Here is a 15,680-nt window from a genome sequence, read left to right on the forward strand (position 1 = left end):
TCTAAATGCAGGATAACAAGTGAAGTTAGAGCTGGCTCCAGTTCAGATTTAAAATGCTTTGTTACAAACAGTAATTCAAACAAGATATTTAAACTGCATGTTGTTTCCTAGGAACACCAGTATACCTATCAGGAGACTGAAACACTCTGTAGTTAGGCTTCAGCGTATTTTTTTCGGCAATGCAATACATGCTAATGTGGTATAGCTATTTGTCCCCCAAACACGTGGAGAGTTTTAAAAAATAAAAATAGACATTAATGTGGGGATCTATATTGTGCAGCTTGCGAAGATTAAATTTCTATTTTATCCCTGTGCTCCTTTCACCTGGATCATATGATATGTTTAACCTCCCTCACCAAGCTAGAATGATGTTAATGGTGTTTCAGGATGCAGGAACCCAGAGGACTTTGGCAATATCACAATTCTCAGCTCTAGATGTTCTCAATAAACTCTTTAAAACTTAAACCTGCAATACTGTTTCAAAGGCATAAAAACAAACATCTTTTCCACCTCCACTGGAATGAAACCCAGTGTGCAGATCTGCCTGACAAAGGAATTATGTACAAACTGCACCTTCTTGCTCAACCAGTCTGGCCCCCGTGTGAATTCAGAACCGCTTACTTCAGGACAAAAATAGGTTTGTGCCCCTATTAGCTGTGTTTACCCTGCAATACCATGAGAGAGTGAGAACTTGAGTCCGTTCTGGCTCATGCTCCAGCAAAAGAATTGTTAACTAGGATCCCATTGCAGGGCCAGATTCTGCCGTGTGCTACACCTGCGAGGTCACAGTGAAGGCAGTGGGATTGAATAGGTGTAGGAGAAGGCAGCATTTGGCCTGTGGTATCTTTATTACTGGTGATGATGAAGAACATGAGAACGTAGGACTGGAAGAGACCTCCTGGGTCATTGAGTTCAGTCCCCTGCTGTGGAAGGCAATCCTGTCATGTAATCCCATTCATACATTTATAAAGATCCATCTTAAAACTGGTTAGATGAATAAGCTAGAAAGATCCCAACTGGTCTTTCAGACCCTATATCGGGGTCGGCAACTGTTCAGAAGTGGTGTACCGAGTCTTCATTTATTCACTCTAATTTAAGGTTTCGCGTGCCAGTCATACATTTTAATGTTTTTAGAAAGTCTCTTTCTATAAGTCTATAAAATATAACTAAACTATTGTTGAATGTAAAGTAAATAAGGTTTTTAAATTGTTTAAGAAGCTTCATTTAAAATTAAATTAAAATGCAGGACACTCCCCCCCCCCCCCGGACTGGTGGCCAGAACCTGGGCAGTGTGAGTGCCACTGAAAATCAGCTCACGTGCTGCCTTTGGCACGTATGAGTTAGGTTGCCTGTCCCTGTCCTATATTATGACTCAGGGCTGGAAATTAGAAAAATAATACAAACCCTTTTTTGAGCACATTGGACCCAGAATCACACAGACAATAAACAGGACCATTGAAAACCAGTTTTTACCCTCTGTCTTCAGATAGAATCATAGAAGTGTAGGACTGGAAGGGACCTTGAGAGGTCATCTAGTTCAGTCCCCTGCACTGCGGCAGGACTTAGTATGATCATATCTAGACCATCTCTGACAGGCATTTGTCTAACCTGCTCTAATTGCCTGACAGAGATTCTACAACCTCCCCTAGGCAATTTATTTTTCCTAATGTCCAACCTAAACTGCCCTTGCTGCAAGTTAAGCCCATTGCTTCTTGTCCTATGCTCAGAGGTTAAGGAGAACAATTTTTCTGCCTCCCCCTTGTAACAACTTTTATGTTCTTGAAAACTGTTATCATGTCCCTTCTCAGTCTTCTCTTCTCCAGAGTAAACAAACCCAATTTTTTCAATCTTCCCTCATAGGTCATGTTTTCTAGACCTTTAATCATTTTTGTTGCTCTTCTCTGGACTTTCTCCAATTTGTCCACATCTTTCCTGAAATGTGGTGCCCAGAGCTGGACACAGTACTCCAACTGAGGAGTAATTAGCACGGAGTAGAATGGAAGAATTACTTCTCATGTCTTGCTTACAACAATTCTGCTAATACATTCCAGAGTGATGTTTGCTTTTTTTGCAGCAGTGTTACACTGTTGACCCATATTTAGCTTATGATCCACTATGACCCCCAGATCCCTTTACATAGTACTCCTTCCTAGGCAGTCATTTCCCATGTTGTATGTGTACAACTGATTGTTCCTTCCTAAATACAGTACTTTGCATTTGTCCTTATTGAATTTCATCTTATTTACTTCAGACCATTTCTCCAGTTTGTCCAGATCATTTTGAATTTTAATTCTATTCCCCAAAGTACTTGCAGCCCATCCCAGCTTGGTATTGTCCATAAACTTTATAAGTGTACTCTCTCCGTATGCCATTATCTAAATCATTGACGAAAATATTGAACAGAATTGGATCCAGAACTGATTGCTGCAGGACCCCCATCTCATATGTCCTTCCAGCTTGACTATAAACCACTGATAACTACTCTCTGGGAATGGTTTTCCAACCAGTTATGCACCCACCTTATAGTAGCTCCATCTAGGTTGTATTTCCCAAATTTGTTTATGAGATCATGTGAGACCATATCAAAAGCCTTACTAAAGTCAAGATATACCACATCAACCACTTCCCCCCATTCAAAAAGGCTTGTTACCCTGTCAAAGAAAGCTGTTAGTATTAGGCTGGTTTGACACAATTTGTTCTTGACAAATCCATGCTGACTGTTACTCATCATCTTCTTATCTTCTAGGTGTTTGCAAATTGATTGCTTAATTATTTGCACCGTTATCTTTCATGGTACTAAAAGCAGCAAAGAATCCTGTGGCACCTTATAGACTAACAGACGTTTTGGAGCATGAGCTTTCGTGGGTGAATACTCACTTCTTCAGATGCATGTGGTAGAAATTTCCAGGGGCAGGTATATATATGCTAGCAAGCAAGCGAGAGATAACGAGGTCAGTTCAATCAGGGAGGATGAGGCCCTGTTCTAGCAGTTGAGGTGTGAAAACCAAGAGAGGAGAAACTGGTTCTGTAGTTGGCAAGCCATTCAGTCTTTGTTCAATCCTGAGCTGATGGTGTCAAATTTGCAGATGAACTGAAGCTCAGCAGTTTCTCTTTGAAGTCTGGTCCTGAACTTTTTTTGCTGCAGGATGGCCACCTTAAGGTCTGCAATAGTGTGGCCAGGGAGGTTGAAGTGCTCTCCTACAAGTTTTTGTATATTGTCATTCCTAATGTCTGATTTGTGTCCATTTATCCTTTTCCGTAGAGATTGTCCAGTTTGGCCGATGTACATAGCAGAGGGGCATTGCTGGCATATGATGGCGTATATTACATTGGTGGATGTGCAGGTGAATGAACCAGTGATGGTGTGGCTGATCTGGTTAGGTCCTGTGATGGTGTCGCTGGTGTAGATATGTGGGCAGAGTTGGCATCGAGGTTTGTTGCCTGGATTGGTTCCTGAGCTAGAGTTATTATGGTGCGGTGTGCAGTTACTGGTGAGAATATGTTTTAGGTTGGCAGGTGGTCTGTGGGCAAGGACTGGCCTGCCACCCAAGGCCTGTGAAAGTGTGGGATCATTGTCCAGGATGGGTTGTAGATCCTTGATGATGCGTTGGAGGGGTTTTAGCTGGGGGCTGTATGTGATGGCCAGTGGAGTCCTGTTGGTTTCTTTCTTGGGTTTGTCTTGCAGTAGGAGGCTTCTGGGTACACGTCTGGCTCTGTTGATCTGTTTCCTTATTTCCTCGTGCGGGTATTGTAGTTTTGAGAATGCTTGGTGGAGATTTTGTAGGTGTTGGTCTCTGTCTGAGGGGTTAGAGCAGATGCGGTTGTACCTCAGTGCTTGGCTGTAGACAATGGATCGTGTGATGTGTCCAGGATGGAAGCTGGAGGCGTGAAGGTAGGCATAGCGGTTGGTAGGTTTTCGATATAGGGTGGTGTTAATGTGACCATCACTTATTTGCACCGTGGTGTCAAGAAAGTGGACCTCCCGTGTAGATTGGTCCAGGCTGAGGTTGATGGTGGGGTGGAAGCTGTTGAAATCGTGGTGGAATTTTTCCAGAGTCTCCTTCCCATGGGTCCAGATGATGAAGATGTCATCAATGTAGTGTAGGTAGAGAAGGGGCGTGAGTGCACACCTGCACATCCACCAATGTAATATATGCCATCATATGCCAGCAATGCCCCTCTGCTATGTACATCGGCCAAACTGGACAATCTCTACGGAAAAGGATAAATGGACACAAATCAGACATTAGGAATGGCAATATACAAAAACCTGTAGGAGAGCACTTCAACCTCCCTGGCCACACTATTGCAGACCTTAAGGTGGCCATCCTGCAGCAAAAAAAGTTCAGGACCAGACTTCAAAGAGAAACTGCTGAGCTTCAGTTCATCTGCAAATTTGACACCATCAGCTCAGGATTGAACAAAGACTGTGAATGGCTTGCCAACTACAGAACCAGTTTCTCCTCTCTTGGTTTTCACACCTCAACTGCTAGAACAGGGCCTCATCCTCCCTGATTGAACTGACCTCGTTATCTCTAGCTTGCTTGCTAGCATATATATACCTGCCCCTGGAAATTTCCACCACATGCATCTGAAGAAGTGAGTATTCACCCACGAAAGCTCATACTCCAAAACGTCTGTTAGTCTATAAGGTGCCACAGGATTCTTTACTGCTTTTACAGATCCAGACTAACACGGCTACCCTTCTGATACATGGTACTAAAGTTAAGCTGACTGGTCTGTAATTTCCCAGGTTGTCCTTATTTCAAGTAGAATCTTGCTTTTAAGTTCTGAAAAGTTTTTTGAATTCTAGAACCCATGAAATTCTTAGTCTCTTTATCTGTTAATTATTTGTATTACATAGCATCTAGAGGCCTCAATTAACATCAGGGCCCCTCTGCACTAGGCAGTGTACATACACATGGGAGAAGACAGTCCCTGCCTTGAAAAGTGTACAGTCTAAATAGACAAGAGCACGAAAGAGTTGGAAAGGGAAACAATGGAGAGGTGATTTGCCCAAGGTTGCACAGCCGAGGTGGGACCCCAGGTCTCAAGTATTTCAAGCCAGTACCCCTCCCACTGGACCTTGCTGCCGTTTAATGTTTCAGAAGCTACAATTTAAGCTCCTCATTCATTTTATTTATTTATTTATTTATTTATTTATTTATTTATTTATTTTTAATGTCTCACTATTCCTCTTTAGGTTTCCTTTGAGGTGTCTGTCGAAGCTCGGAGCTGCCCTGCTGAGAACACCTCACACAGTTTCACCATAAAGCCAGCGGGGTTCCGGGACACTCTGGAGGTGGAGGTTGCTTACAGCTGCACTTGTGGATGTATGAAGCAGATGGAATGGAACAGCAGCAAGTGCAGTGGGAATGGGACTTACACATGTGGATTATGTGAATGTGACTCAGGCTATTTGGGATCCAAGTGTGAATGTGAAGAGGGAGAGAGCGGGAACATGTATCAAAACATGTGCCGGGAGGCTGAAGGCAAACCTGTCTGCAGTGGTAGGGGGGAATGCAGCTGTAACCAGTGCATCTGCTACAAGAGTGAATTTGGAAGGATCTATGGGTTGTTCTGTGAGTGCAATGACTTCTCCTGTGCCAGATACAAGGGTGTCCTCTGTTCAGGTGAGTGTGCATCCCTCTCTGCACTTCTTCTCATTCAAAAGCTGTTACCATCTACTGAATCTCCTGTGATTGCTTGGCTGAGAAATGATTTTAGATCACCCCAGCATGCTTCGTAGGCTAGTACTTGCAAATTGCCATGTGTTCTTTCCATGTTGGGATTTGTGCTCTTCCTCCTACAGAAGATTGGCAATTTCCCAGAAAAAACTAGTTTACGACAAGATGCAGGTAAATACCAGCTTAAACCCAGTTTAAACTGAAAAAAATAATTGCATCAGTGTTCAGCAAGCATAGAATGAAACTTTTCAAACTTTGGATATATTCATTCAGAACTGAGGCATTAACTCCGTCTGTCAGCTACCTCAAAATTGGTCTCTTGCTACAGAATGCTGCATGGCCAAATGGCCCTGGACTGATAGTCTGAAACCCTGCATGGCTCTTATTGTTTAATGTTTCAAGCCTACAACTCTGTATTATTGGCCATTTCATGTCGTCGAATGTTTTTGACTTTCACTTAATATAATTATGAAAACCGAAATATGAGTCATGACATGTATAACTTCTTTGAGAAAATACCAAACCAAAATGTATACAGACATTCAGATGGTCAGTATTATAATTACATATATTAGTATTCTATCTTCTGCAGTTTTACTTTTTTGTTTGGACTGCCCTAAATTAATCTCTGAATCTACTGTCGTATGTAACCACAGTTTGAATATGTAACTAAAACTAAGTGTAAGGAAAACAGTTTTTAAAATAGAAGATGTCTTAAACTGGGACTAAGTACCGTAGTCTTTCCGGGGGTAGTATAAACCATTGTTTTAGCTGGTAGAAATGACCTCTGGTAAATATCATGCCATCTCTGCTTCTAGGTTTGTTTAAAAAATGAGATCTAGAAAGAAATTCTCACTGTCATATTGAATAGAATGTGTGTTGTCTATAAGAACTGGGCTTTCATTGGCACTGGCAAAGAGGGTAGAACGAACTGTAGTCTCCAAATTGGGACTTTCTCCAAGATCCCTGAAGAATCAGAAGTCTGGGTTGGTTGAGCTGGTTTGGTTTTGATTGGCCATCTGTTGTTGGGTTTGCATCTTTGATTAGCTGAGTCTTTCCCTTATTAGTCCAGAGAGTTAGCAGAAGCCATTTTGACTTCCTCTCCTGCACAGACTTTTGTCCCCTTTATGACTGCAATCAGCAACTGCTTCTATTCTGTGCATGTCTACACATGGTTCTTGCAGACAGTGAATCACACCTGGTGTGAGAGGTTCAGTTAGGCACAGAGTGAGAGATCCCACCTCCCTGAGAGCCTGGCTTCTCTCATCTTTTCCTGTCTCTCTTTTCCTTGTCCCTAGTTGAGGAGCTTGAATCAGCCTGCTAATTATATCCTCAGCTGGGCCAAATGAGGACCTTGCACAGTGCATGGAGTGTTGAGTCAACCTCAGGCTACTCTGACTCTGTCTCAGAAACATTCTATTTATAGACCTTTGCTCTCATTCTGGAATTCTTTAGTTAAGACCCGTTGCAGGGAGAAGCAGAAGCAGCTCATATGAATCTCTCTGAGTATTGTTGTTAACTTTATGATTTTTTAAAACTCTGTACGACTTCATGCCACTCAGCTGACTACTGACTACAATGTGTACAATGACATCTTCATCTTAAAGGACCCCCAGGACTTCACAAACTGTATCATATACATTTGGGGGCCTGGCATTCCCCCACTGAAATACAGCTACCTCTGGGTCAGAACACAGCTGCTGTTGAATAGAACAAAGCAACGCAAAGAGAATCATTTATTCCCCGAGTATCCTGCCTCAGGGATCTTGCCAGCTGCAACAGGGAAGATGAATACAGTATCCAATCAAAACTGAAGTGGGAGTTTTAAATAGGAAGAATACAATTGTCCAAACAGAAGAGTCTTGCCAATTCTCATGGTTTTGTCATGAGACTCGTGATAATTATTGTTTTCCTTAAAGCTTCCGCTTCTGGAGTCAAGTAGATATGTGCTGAATTGAGCCTTTATTCTTTAAAATTATATATATATATATATGCGCCCTCATGGCTGTGGAGAAAGCTTCAAAGTGTGACTCCAGTCCACCCTAAAGACTCAAAAAGCGGAAGGTAAATGAAAAGAACAGCAAATCTATTATTTTACACAATGTCATGATTTTAAAGCCAACCTTGTGATTTTTGGTGAGCCTGATTCATGATTTTTGAACATTTGGGGTTAGCAATACTGCAGAGAAGCTGGTCAGGACACTGCAGCTCGTGTTCTTCCCCCCCCCAACAAAAAAAAAGGGGGTGTGTGGAGGGGTCTTGGTTCACATGGCCATGCCTCTTTGCAGCCTCTAAAAGATAGCACCTTCGTTAGCATATGTTGTCCTCTGTTGAATCATGCTGGGGCTTTTCTCCATTAATGATATATATTCCAATCACCAGCACCACATTAAGCCTATAATGCAAAGTATTACCATACTTTATTTATTTTTAGACTATGTTAATGCTATTCTGGGTCTTCTCCAATGCACAGAGCTTCCCTAATCTTGCTCAGCTGTAGAGCCAGGACTCCCTTGCTAAACTAAACTAGCTAGCAATAATGTCTTTACGCTGCTGTTTTTGACTAAGGTTGCTATTTAAAGACTGAGTGGGAAGTGTATAGTCTCTTGGGCAGCTTTCTCAGATCGGAGCGTGAAAGCTGGCTTTGAGTCCTTCCATGTGGTGTCTTACTTATTCCTGTGTCAGGATCCAATACTATTGGCAGGCTAAGAATACGCAAGGCACGCAGCTTATGTTGTGGTTTGCAAATAAATTTGGAGCCTCTAAAATGGACTCTGCCCCATATTCTGCTCAGTCACCTTTGGGGATCTTGGATTTGTTTGGGTTTTTTACTCACATACCAGTACCTTTGTATGTCTAACCACTGAATTGTTGGGATAACTCAGAACTTTACTCTGTTCAGACCATCACTGTTGTTTGGATCTTTTAACAGTTTGTTGGATTGGAAAACATGCGGTATAGTGTTAGACTCAAATAACTCTATCTGTGTAGTTTAGGAAAGAGAAGGTCAAGGCAATGGTTCCCAAACTTTTTGCTAAGGTGACCCATCCACTGCATTTTTCTATTGGGGGGGGACCCACCATTACCTATATATTGTGCATGCGTGTGTAACTACCATTTACCACCAAAGAGAAAAAGAAAAACACAAAGTTATGTGCTTTCCACGGTGCAAGCACTCTAGCCCAAGTCCTCTGCTCAGCTCCCTCCAGCACCCTTATTCTCGCTTTCCCAGCCCCTGTGACTAGAGAGCGCTGATGCCTGCTACTCTCTGGTAGTTTGAGATCATCACTCCTTTAAATGAGAGTGGAAGACAGGCTACAACAAAACACCAGAAAACACAGAGCCTCCGAGCTCTCTCTGTCCTGGAGAGAATTAGCCAGTCAAAGATCCTTTCATGTTTGAGAGGTCTAACTGAAACTCGGCTCCTCACTCCAGGCACTGCGACCTACCACACAGGGTCTCAGCACCCCTCAGGATTGGCCCAGCTGCCTCTCTGTCATGATGAAGGGGTGGCTGGGCCAAACCTGAGAAGAGCTGCAACATGCCAGGTCGCAACACCATTCACTCATATTTGGCCTGACTGCTCCTCCATCATGATGGAGGGGCAGCTGGGTCAATACCCTTTCCCCCAAGCGGCCCTGGTGGGCAGGAGCGCTCCCGGAGCATGCACAGTGTGAGAAGTGACATGGGGGGGTCAGTGACAGGTGACTTGCCTAGATATTTACTGCAACCCACTGGTGGGTTAGGACCCACCGTTTGGGAAAAACTGGGTTAAGTGGAGACTCGGTTACAGTCTGTAAATACCTTCCTGAGGAACAAATGTTTAATAATGGGCTCTTTAGTCTAGCAGACAGTTATAACAAGATCCAATAGCAAGAAGTTGAAGCCAGACTGGAAATAAGGCGTACATTTTTAACAGTTAGGAGAATTAACGAAGGGAAAAATTTACCAAGGGTTGTGGTGAATTTTCCATTACTGGCAATTCTTAAATTAAGATTGGATGTTTTTCTAAGAGGCTTGCTCCAGTTTAAACAGGAATTATTTTGGAGAAGTTCTCTGCCCTGTGTTGTACAGGAGGTCATACTGGATGATCACACTGGTTCCTTCTGGCCTTAGAATCTATGTTTTTATTAGATTTTCTGATGCTTGTATTAGAGTCATTGGCACCTTCCTCTAGAAAAATGAAGTTAAAAAGGTAAATGGGGGGAAAAAGGTTGTTCCCCCCCCATCTCCCAGACATTTGTGTTTTCAAGCTTTGCTCATATTGGCTCACCCCAATCAGCAGTTTTGTCATCCCCTGTCATACTCTCTGGAATCCTTTGCACCCTTGTGCACCATAGGAAGTACCACAAGATCAAAGGGAGATGGGCCTATAAAGTGCTTCTGGCATCTCGACCAGCAGCCAAGTGGTTTTGGATTGTGGAGTTTTAAACAGTTCTAAAAACAGATTTAAAAATATAAAAATCTTCAGACCTTTATTATATTTGTATTGCTGTAATGTCTAAAGCTCTAACTGAGATCAGGATCCCTTGTGCTAGACGCTGTTCATATACATAATAAAAGACAAGTATCAGAGGGGTAGCCGTGTTAGTCTGGATCTGTAAAAGCAGCAAAGAGTCCTGTGGCACCTTATAGACTAACAGACGTTTTGGAGCATGAGCTTTCGTGGGTGAATACCCACTTCCTCAGATGCATCTGAGGAAGTGGGTATTCACCCACGAAAGCTCATGCTCCAAAACGTCTGTTAGTCTATAAAAGCAGCAAAGAATCCTGTGGCACCTTATAGACTAACAGACGTTTTGGAGCATGAGCTTTCGTGGGTGAATACCCACTTCCTCAGATGCATGTTAGTCTATAAGGTGCCACAGGATTCTTTGCTGATAATAAAAGACAGTTCCTGCCCTGAAGACCAGGGAAAATAGAGGCAGAGAGAGGTGAAGAGGCCTGCCCAAGGTCACATACCAGTTCAGTGGCAGAGCTGGAAATAGAGCCCATGTCTGTCAAGTCTCATTTCACTGGCCTGTTCACTGAATAACCTGCCCTCCAGTACTGTATCCCAACCAGCAACTAATCTGGAACACTTCTACATCTTTTTCGCTTTAAACTATGGATGAGCCTGATTGAAAACCCCAGTCTTGAATGAACAGGTCCGACCTTTGGGGAAGTCACAGCCCAGTTTTGCAGTGGGACCATTTCTGGTATCCCTGGATCCCCAAACTCTCTCAGGTAATGCATGTCTTGATCTAAACTTTGTGGCTTGGGTCCACCTCTCCTCCTTATTATTACTTTAACAGAATAATGACTAGTAAACAAAACAGCAAAGATTTTAATGGGCTCTATTAGTAAGAAATGACCTTTAGCCTCTCAGTTTGAGACTATTGGGAGCTGCACAGCACGCAGCTCAATACTGTGGTCAATAAGGGAGCGCTCTTCTGTCTTCATTTATAAGTATCTCCCAGGAGCCTGCATTCCAAAGCCTTGTTTCCAATGGATAACTCACTTTAAGGAACACCCTTAGCTTCCTCCTCAGTCATTGCAAGGAGCTATGTTGCACCTCCTGTTCTTTTCACTGTTCCCAGTGCAGAAACTGCTGGACACAGTAGTGTATGTAGGTTCTCTTTCCATGCAGCAAAATGAACGGATAAGTTGTAAGGATATTGGACGGGACCTATTCTAAAGGGAAACAAGAATGTCACTACTCTAGATGTAGAACTGGAACATCATAGGCTGGCTTGTCTCATGCATCTGAATATATGTCCCCCACTAAACAAGGTGGCACTCATGATTGTCCAAGATATTATGCCTATTCCTGTAAATAGCCATACCATTGAGAGGCAGTTCAGTACTGTGCCTCTCTGAAGAATGGCTGTGAAAATAATTCACTGGCATTATGATGCACTATAACTGTTGACTAAGATTGCTTCCACCTATTTACAAACCAGTGACATTGTTCTACTGTTTCCTAAGTCCAAGAATAGCTGTTTTAAACCACAGTTGAATGATTCTTGGAGAGGAGGCATAGGATGCTTTGTATAACTGCCGCTGTCCCCAAAACACAAGAGACAAACAAACAACATTTCACTGGAAGTCTGTTTTTTTCCTTGAAAAATGAATCAGTTGATTATTGAAATGAAGAATGTACCACACCTAGACTAAACAGGAAGTTGCTTTTTCCTAAATCCACTGATGGTCTGCTTGTGCTCTTCTCTTGAAAGAGCATCATATTGCCATGACAGATTTAGACAGACAACTGTCACTGAATGCTGAAAATAGACAATACAGCACAGTGGTGCACAACATGCTGGGAAATGCACAACTCTGACTTCCGATCTGTAACATTTTGATTGCTATGTGGGGGAGGAAAAAGAATATTCCTAGGTGTTTTTAAATAGCCACAACAATCTGTTACTTGCAGTGTCTACTGTATTTTAGTAGTAGCTTTATAGAAAATTACTTCAAACTCATGCAGTTTAATCAGTTCCTTGCTATCCCGTGCTCCCGGTCTGTTTGTTGTAGCTTCCTGTTGTCTGTAACCTTATACATAGTTTGTAAACCATTCAGGACAAGGACCATCCCTTCTGTTATGTTTGTACTGTGTCTATCACAACAGAGCGGAGCCTCTAAGCACCAATGCAGTACAAATAAACAAGAATAATGTTGATATAAACTCTAAACTGGTTCTCCCACTACCTGACAAAGAACTTACTTGTATGAGGAATTAGTGGGCCTGTGGGATCAGGAATTTATAGTCTGTCCTGTCCTTTTAAAAAAGTCAAGCAGACTGTGGTTTATCAAGCATTTTGCAAATATTAATTAATCCTAGTGACACCGTCCTAATTATTGTGAAACTTAATTATTGTAACTATTAAATGTATAGTAACAATTTTACAGGTTGATAACCTGAGGCACAAAGAAGTTAAATGATATATCTGAGGATCGAACCAGGAATCCTGATTTCTACTTCTGTGTGCTAACCACACTGCCTCTCAAGAGCAGATGCAATGTGAGAAGTTACCATGTACGTGGGAGTAAAGCACCATGGGTAAAATATGCAAAAGCCCTTAAAGGTCCATTTTCAATAGCGATTTAGGAATCCAAATCAGCAGATTACATGTATATTTAGCCATCAACAGGGCTAGCTTTGTGTATGATGCCACAGTAGCCACCTACCCAAGGACTAGATCCTCAGAGGTGCTGAGAATCAACAGATCCTTTGCAGTCTTGGCAATGTTTTGTTTCGAGTTCTTTTTTATTTTATTAAAAAGGGAAGAACTATAAGTGACCCATGCATTTTAAACCAGGTAGAGCAAAATTTTTGTTTTTAAACAAACTCTTCAATTAGAAATCTAACTCCCAGTTGCTGTAATTCAGTTTCTGGTGCCCTAATCCCTGGCTTCATGATGATAATTGTTAACCTGGACCTTCCAGGAGATCCAACAGGAAGGTGCACTGCTTAACTTGGAATGGTGTCCCAGTTGTCTCTGGTACCTTAGAGAGGGGAAGGTGTTGGCCAAACACTGTAATATCTGCCCTTGGCACTGATATTGTGGGTGGCATTTCTTCCCTGGAACAGGCACCGTGGTACCAGCAGTGAGGCCTGCTATCATGCTAATTACAACAATCCTAGACACTTCCTATAGCCTTATTCATCCATAGTGGTGTGGGTGGTTGTTATTTGTATTGAGGTTGCACTAGGAGCCCCGGTCATGCATCAAGACCCCATTGTGCTAAGCACTGGACAAACAACAAAAAGTTCCCTGTTCCAAAGACGTAACAATCCTAGTACCATAATGCAATTCCACTGATTTTAGGTCATTGATTAACTGGGTCAAAACCAAAACTGCATTCTATTACAAATCAGAGTCTGCAATGTCAAACATGCCATTATACATTTTCCAGTGCAGGGCTCCCTCTTAGAAAGGCTTCATAATTGTTCTGGATATAAGCTACCCAGCTCCTACTCCCAACTCCAATGACATCTCTTGATAAGTGTTTTTGTAGATCTTTGGCTTCACTGCTAACAAGGGTGTGTCTTTTACCTCACGATAACTAATGTATGCATGTGAGCTTTCCTGAGGTAAAAACACAGTGAAGGGAAGGCACTGTAGATTGACTGAGAGATAAATTAGGCAAGTTCAATCCTAGGCGGGGGTGTAGGGCTGACCTCACCACAGGCTTATTACACTGCCACTTTTGTTGACATAATATGTCGCTCAGGGAGATGAAAAAACCATATCCCTGAGCGACATGAGATACACTGACAGAAGCGCCGGGGTGGACAGCGCTATGTCGCGGAGGGTGTTTCTCCCACCGACATAGCTAACCACCACTCGTGGAGGTAGTTTTATTATGTCTATGGGAGAGCTCTCTCCTGTCGGCATAGAGTGGCTACATGAGCGATCTTACAGGGGTGCAGTTCCGTCGGTATGTCTGTGCCATTGCAAGCTCCCTAGGGTAGACAAACCCCTAGTTTACTTCACAATAAACGTAGAGTTCTTTGTCCTCTCTGTGTTTTAACCTCAGGATAGCTCATGCACATTAGTTACCGTGAGGTAAAAAAGCAGCATTTTTAGCAACGGAGACATAGGTGGTACCAAGCTCTGACATTCCAGACAATTGACTTCCATTAATACAGACAGGACGACAGTTCATCTGCCCTATGTTCACACCTCTTTGCTAAAGTAGAATGAACCTTCAGACCAGCAGTCCTCAACCAAGAGCCTGGGGGCCCCTGGGGAGCCGTGAGCAGGTTTCAGGGGTTCTGCCAAAATAAACCAGAGAGGAGGGCCAGCGTTAGACTCATTGGGGCCCAGGGCAGGAAGCTGAATCCCAAGCTCTGCTGCCCAGGGCTGAAGCCGAAGCCCAAGCAATTTAGCTTTGCAGGGCCCCCTGAGGCACGGGGCCCTGGGCAGTTGCTCTGCTTGCCACCCCCTGGTTTTTAATCTACTGAAGAACAGTTGTGGCACAGGTGTGGGAGTGGGATGGGCTCAGAAAGAAAAAGATTGGGAACTCCTGCTTCAGACTATTTTTACCTAAATATTTTAAACGTGGATGTGTAAAGTTAAACCCTTGCACTGAAAGTAAGTTACCTAAATAACAAATGTGTTCATTCCTGACAGCTCTGGGTGTCCAATACCTCTGAAAATGAGGCCACTTTTGGTGAGGGACCTAATTTTAGTTTGAAAATTAAGTTTGAAAATTTCAGCCTAGGATTCTAGTAGGCTTAAAAAGGAATCATAGCCACTGTAAACATTTTATGTAATAACTTATAGGGTGTGGGTTATGAGTTTGGGATTTTTGAGGGGAAAACAAGAGAGCTTGTTTATACTTTGTGTCTGATGACTCCAGTGTTTGGGAGCTTTCCAAAGCAAATGTAGGGCATGTCAGAACGGGACACTGCGTCCTGTGGATGAAAGAGGCATTCATAAAGGAATGAAGCCTAAACCACACTTTTAATGTTTTTGTCATGTCAGTATTTTTTTTTTCCCTTTTTCGTTCTTCCAAAAGAATATAAGCAAAGTCCCAAGGTTAATGCAGTGCATTGAATGGAAAACCTGGAGATAACTGGGAAAGACAAAAAGGCTGCTAGAGACATGGGTGTAGAAGTTAAAAATAGTCTTTTGATTCAGACAGAATATTGTTTAAAGTATTCCGAAATGTTATAATTGTGCAGTGGCTGCAGATGCTGTGCTATAAAGATGAACCATGCAGCTGTGGGGTAAAAAGCACACTGTCTCTTTAATTGCTGCTACTGAAGTTCATATGTAGCCTGTAGTTTCACATGATGTGTAATTCTGCATTAATTACAGGAGGTTGAAGATGAGTGCTGAGCCGGAGCACCCAAATGATAGGAAATCTTTTGAGGCTCAGTTTGATGATTAAAGCTGAGAGTCACTGTACGGTCCTTCCTCAACTGTAAGAAGTCTATTGAGCAATCCCAGCTGTTTGGTTAGAGATCACAGCCCAGCAGTTTGAAGGCTCCTGATGTGCCAT

The 15,680-nt window shown here is 42.7% G+C and overlaps 1 protein-coding gene across 2 annotated transcripts in view; it reads left to right on the forward strand.

The window, feature by feature from the left end:
* Positions 1 to 15,680, forward strand: part of ITGB5 (integrin subunit beta 5) — a 110,950-nt gene that overhangs the window by 64,543 nt on the left and 30,727 nt on the right. For both annotated transcript variants that reach the window (XR_004002630.1, XM_030580187.1), the window contains exon 10: positions 5,204 to 5,633. Coding sequence is in view for 1 of the 2 variants with exons in the window: in XM_030580187.1 (XP_030436047.1) it covers positions 5,204 to 5,633 (430 nt within the window). In the remaining variant the exon portion in view is untranslated. The remainder of the gene's footprint in view (positions 1 to 5,203; positions 5,634 to 15,680) is intronic.

This window comes from Gopherus evgoodei, chromosome 11 (assembly GCF_007399415.2).
Source record: "Gopherus evgoodei ecotype Sinaloan lineage chromosome 11, rGopEvg1_v1.p, whole genome shotgun sequence".
In the NCBI taxonomy this organism is placed as follows: Eukaryota; Metazoa; Chordata; order Testudines; family Testudinidae; genus Gopherus; species Gopherus evgoodei.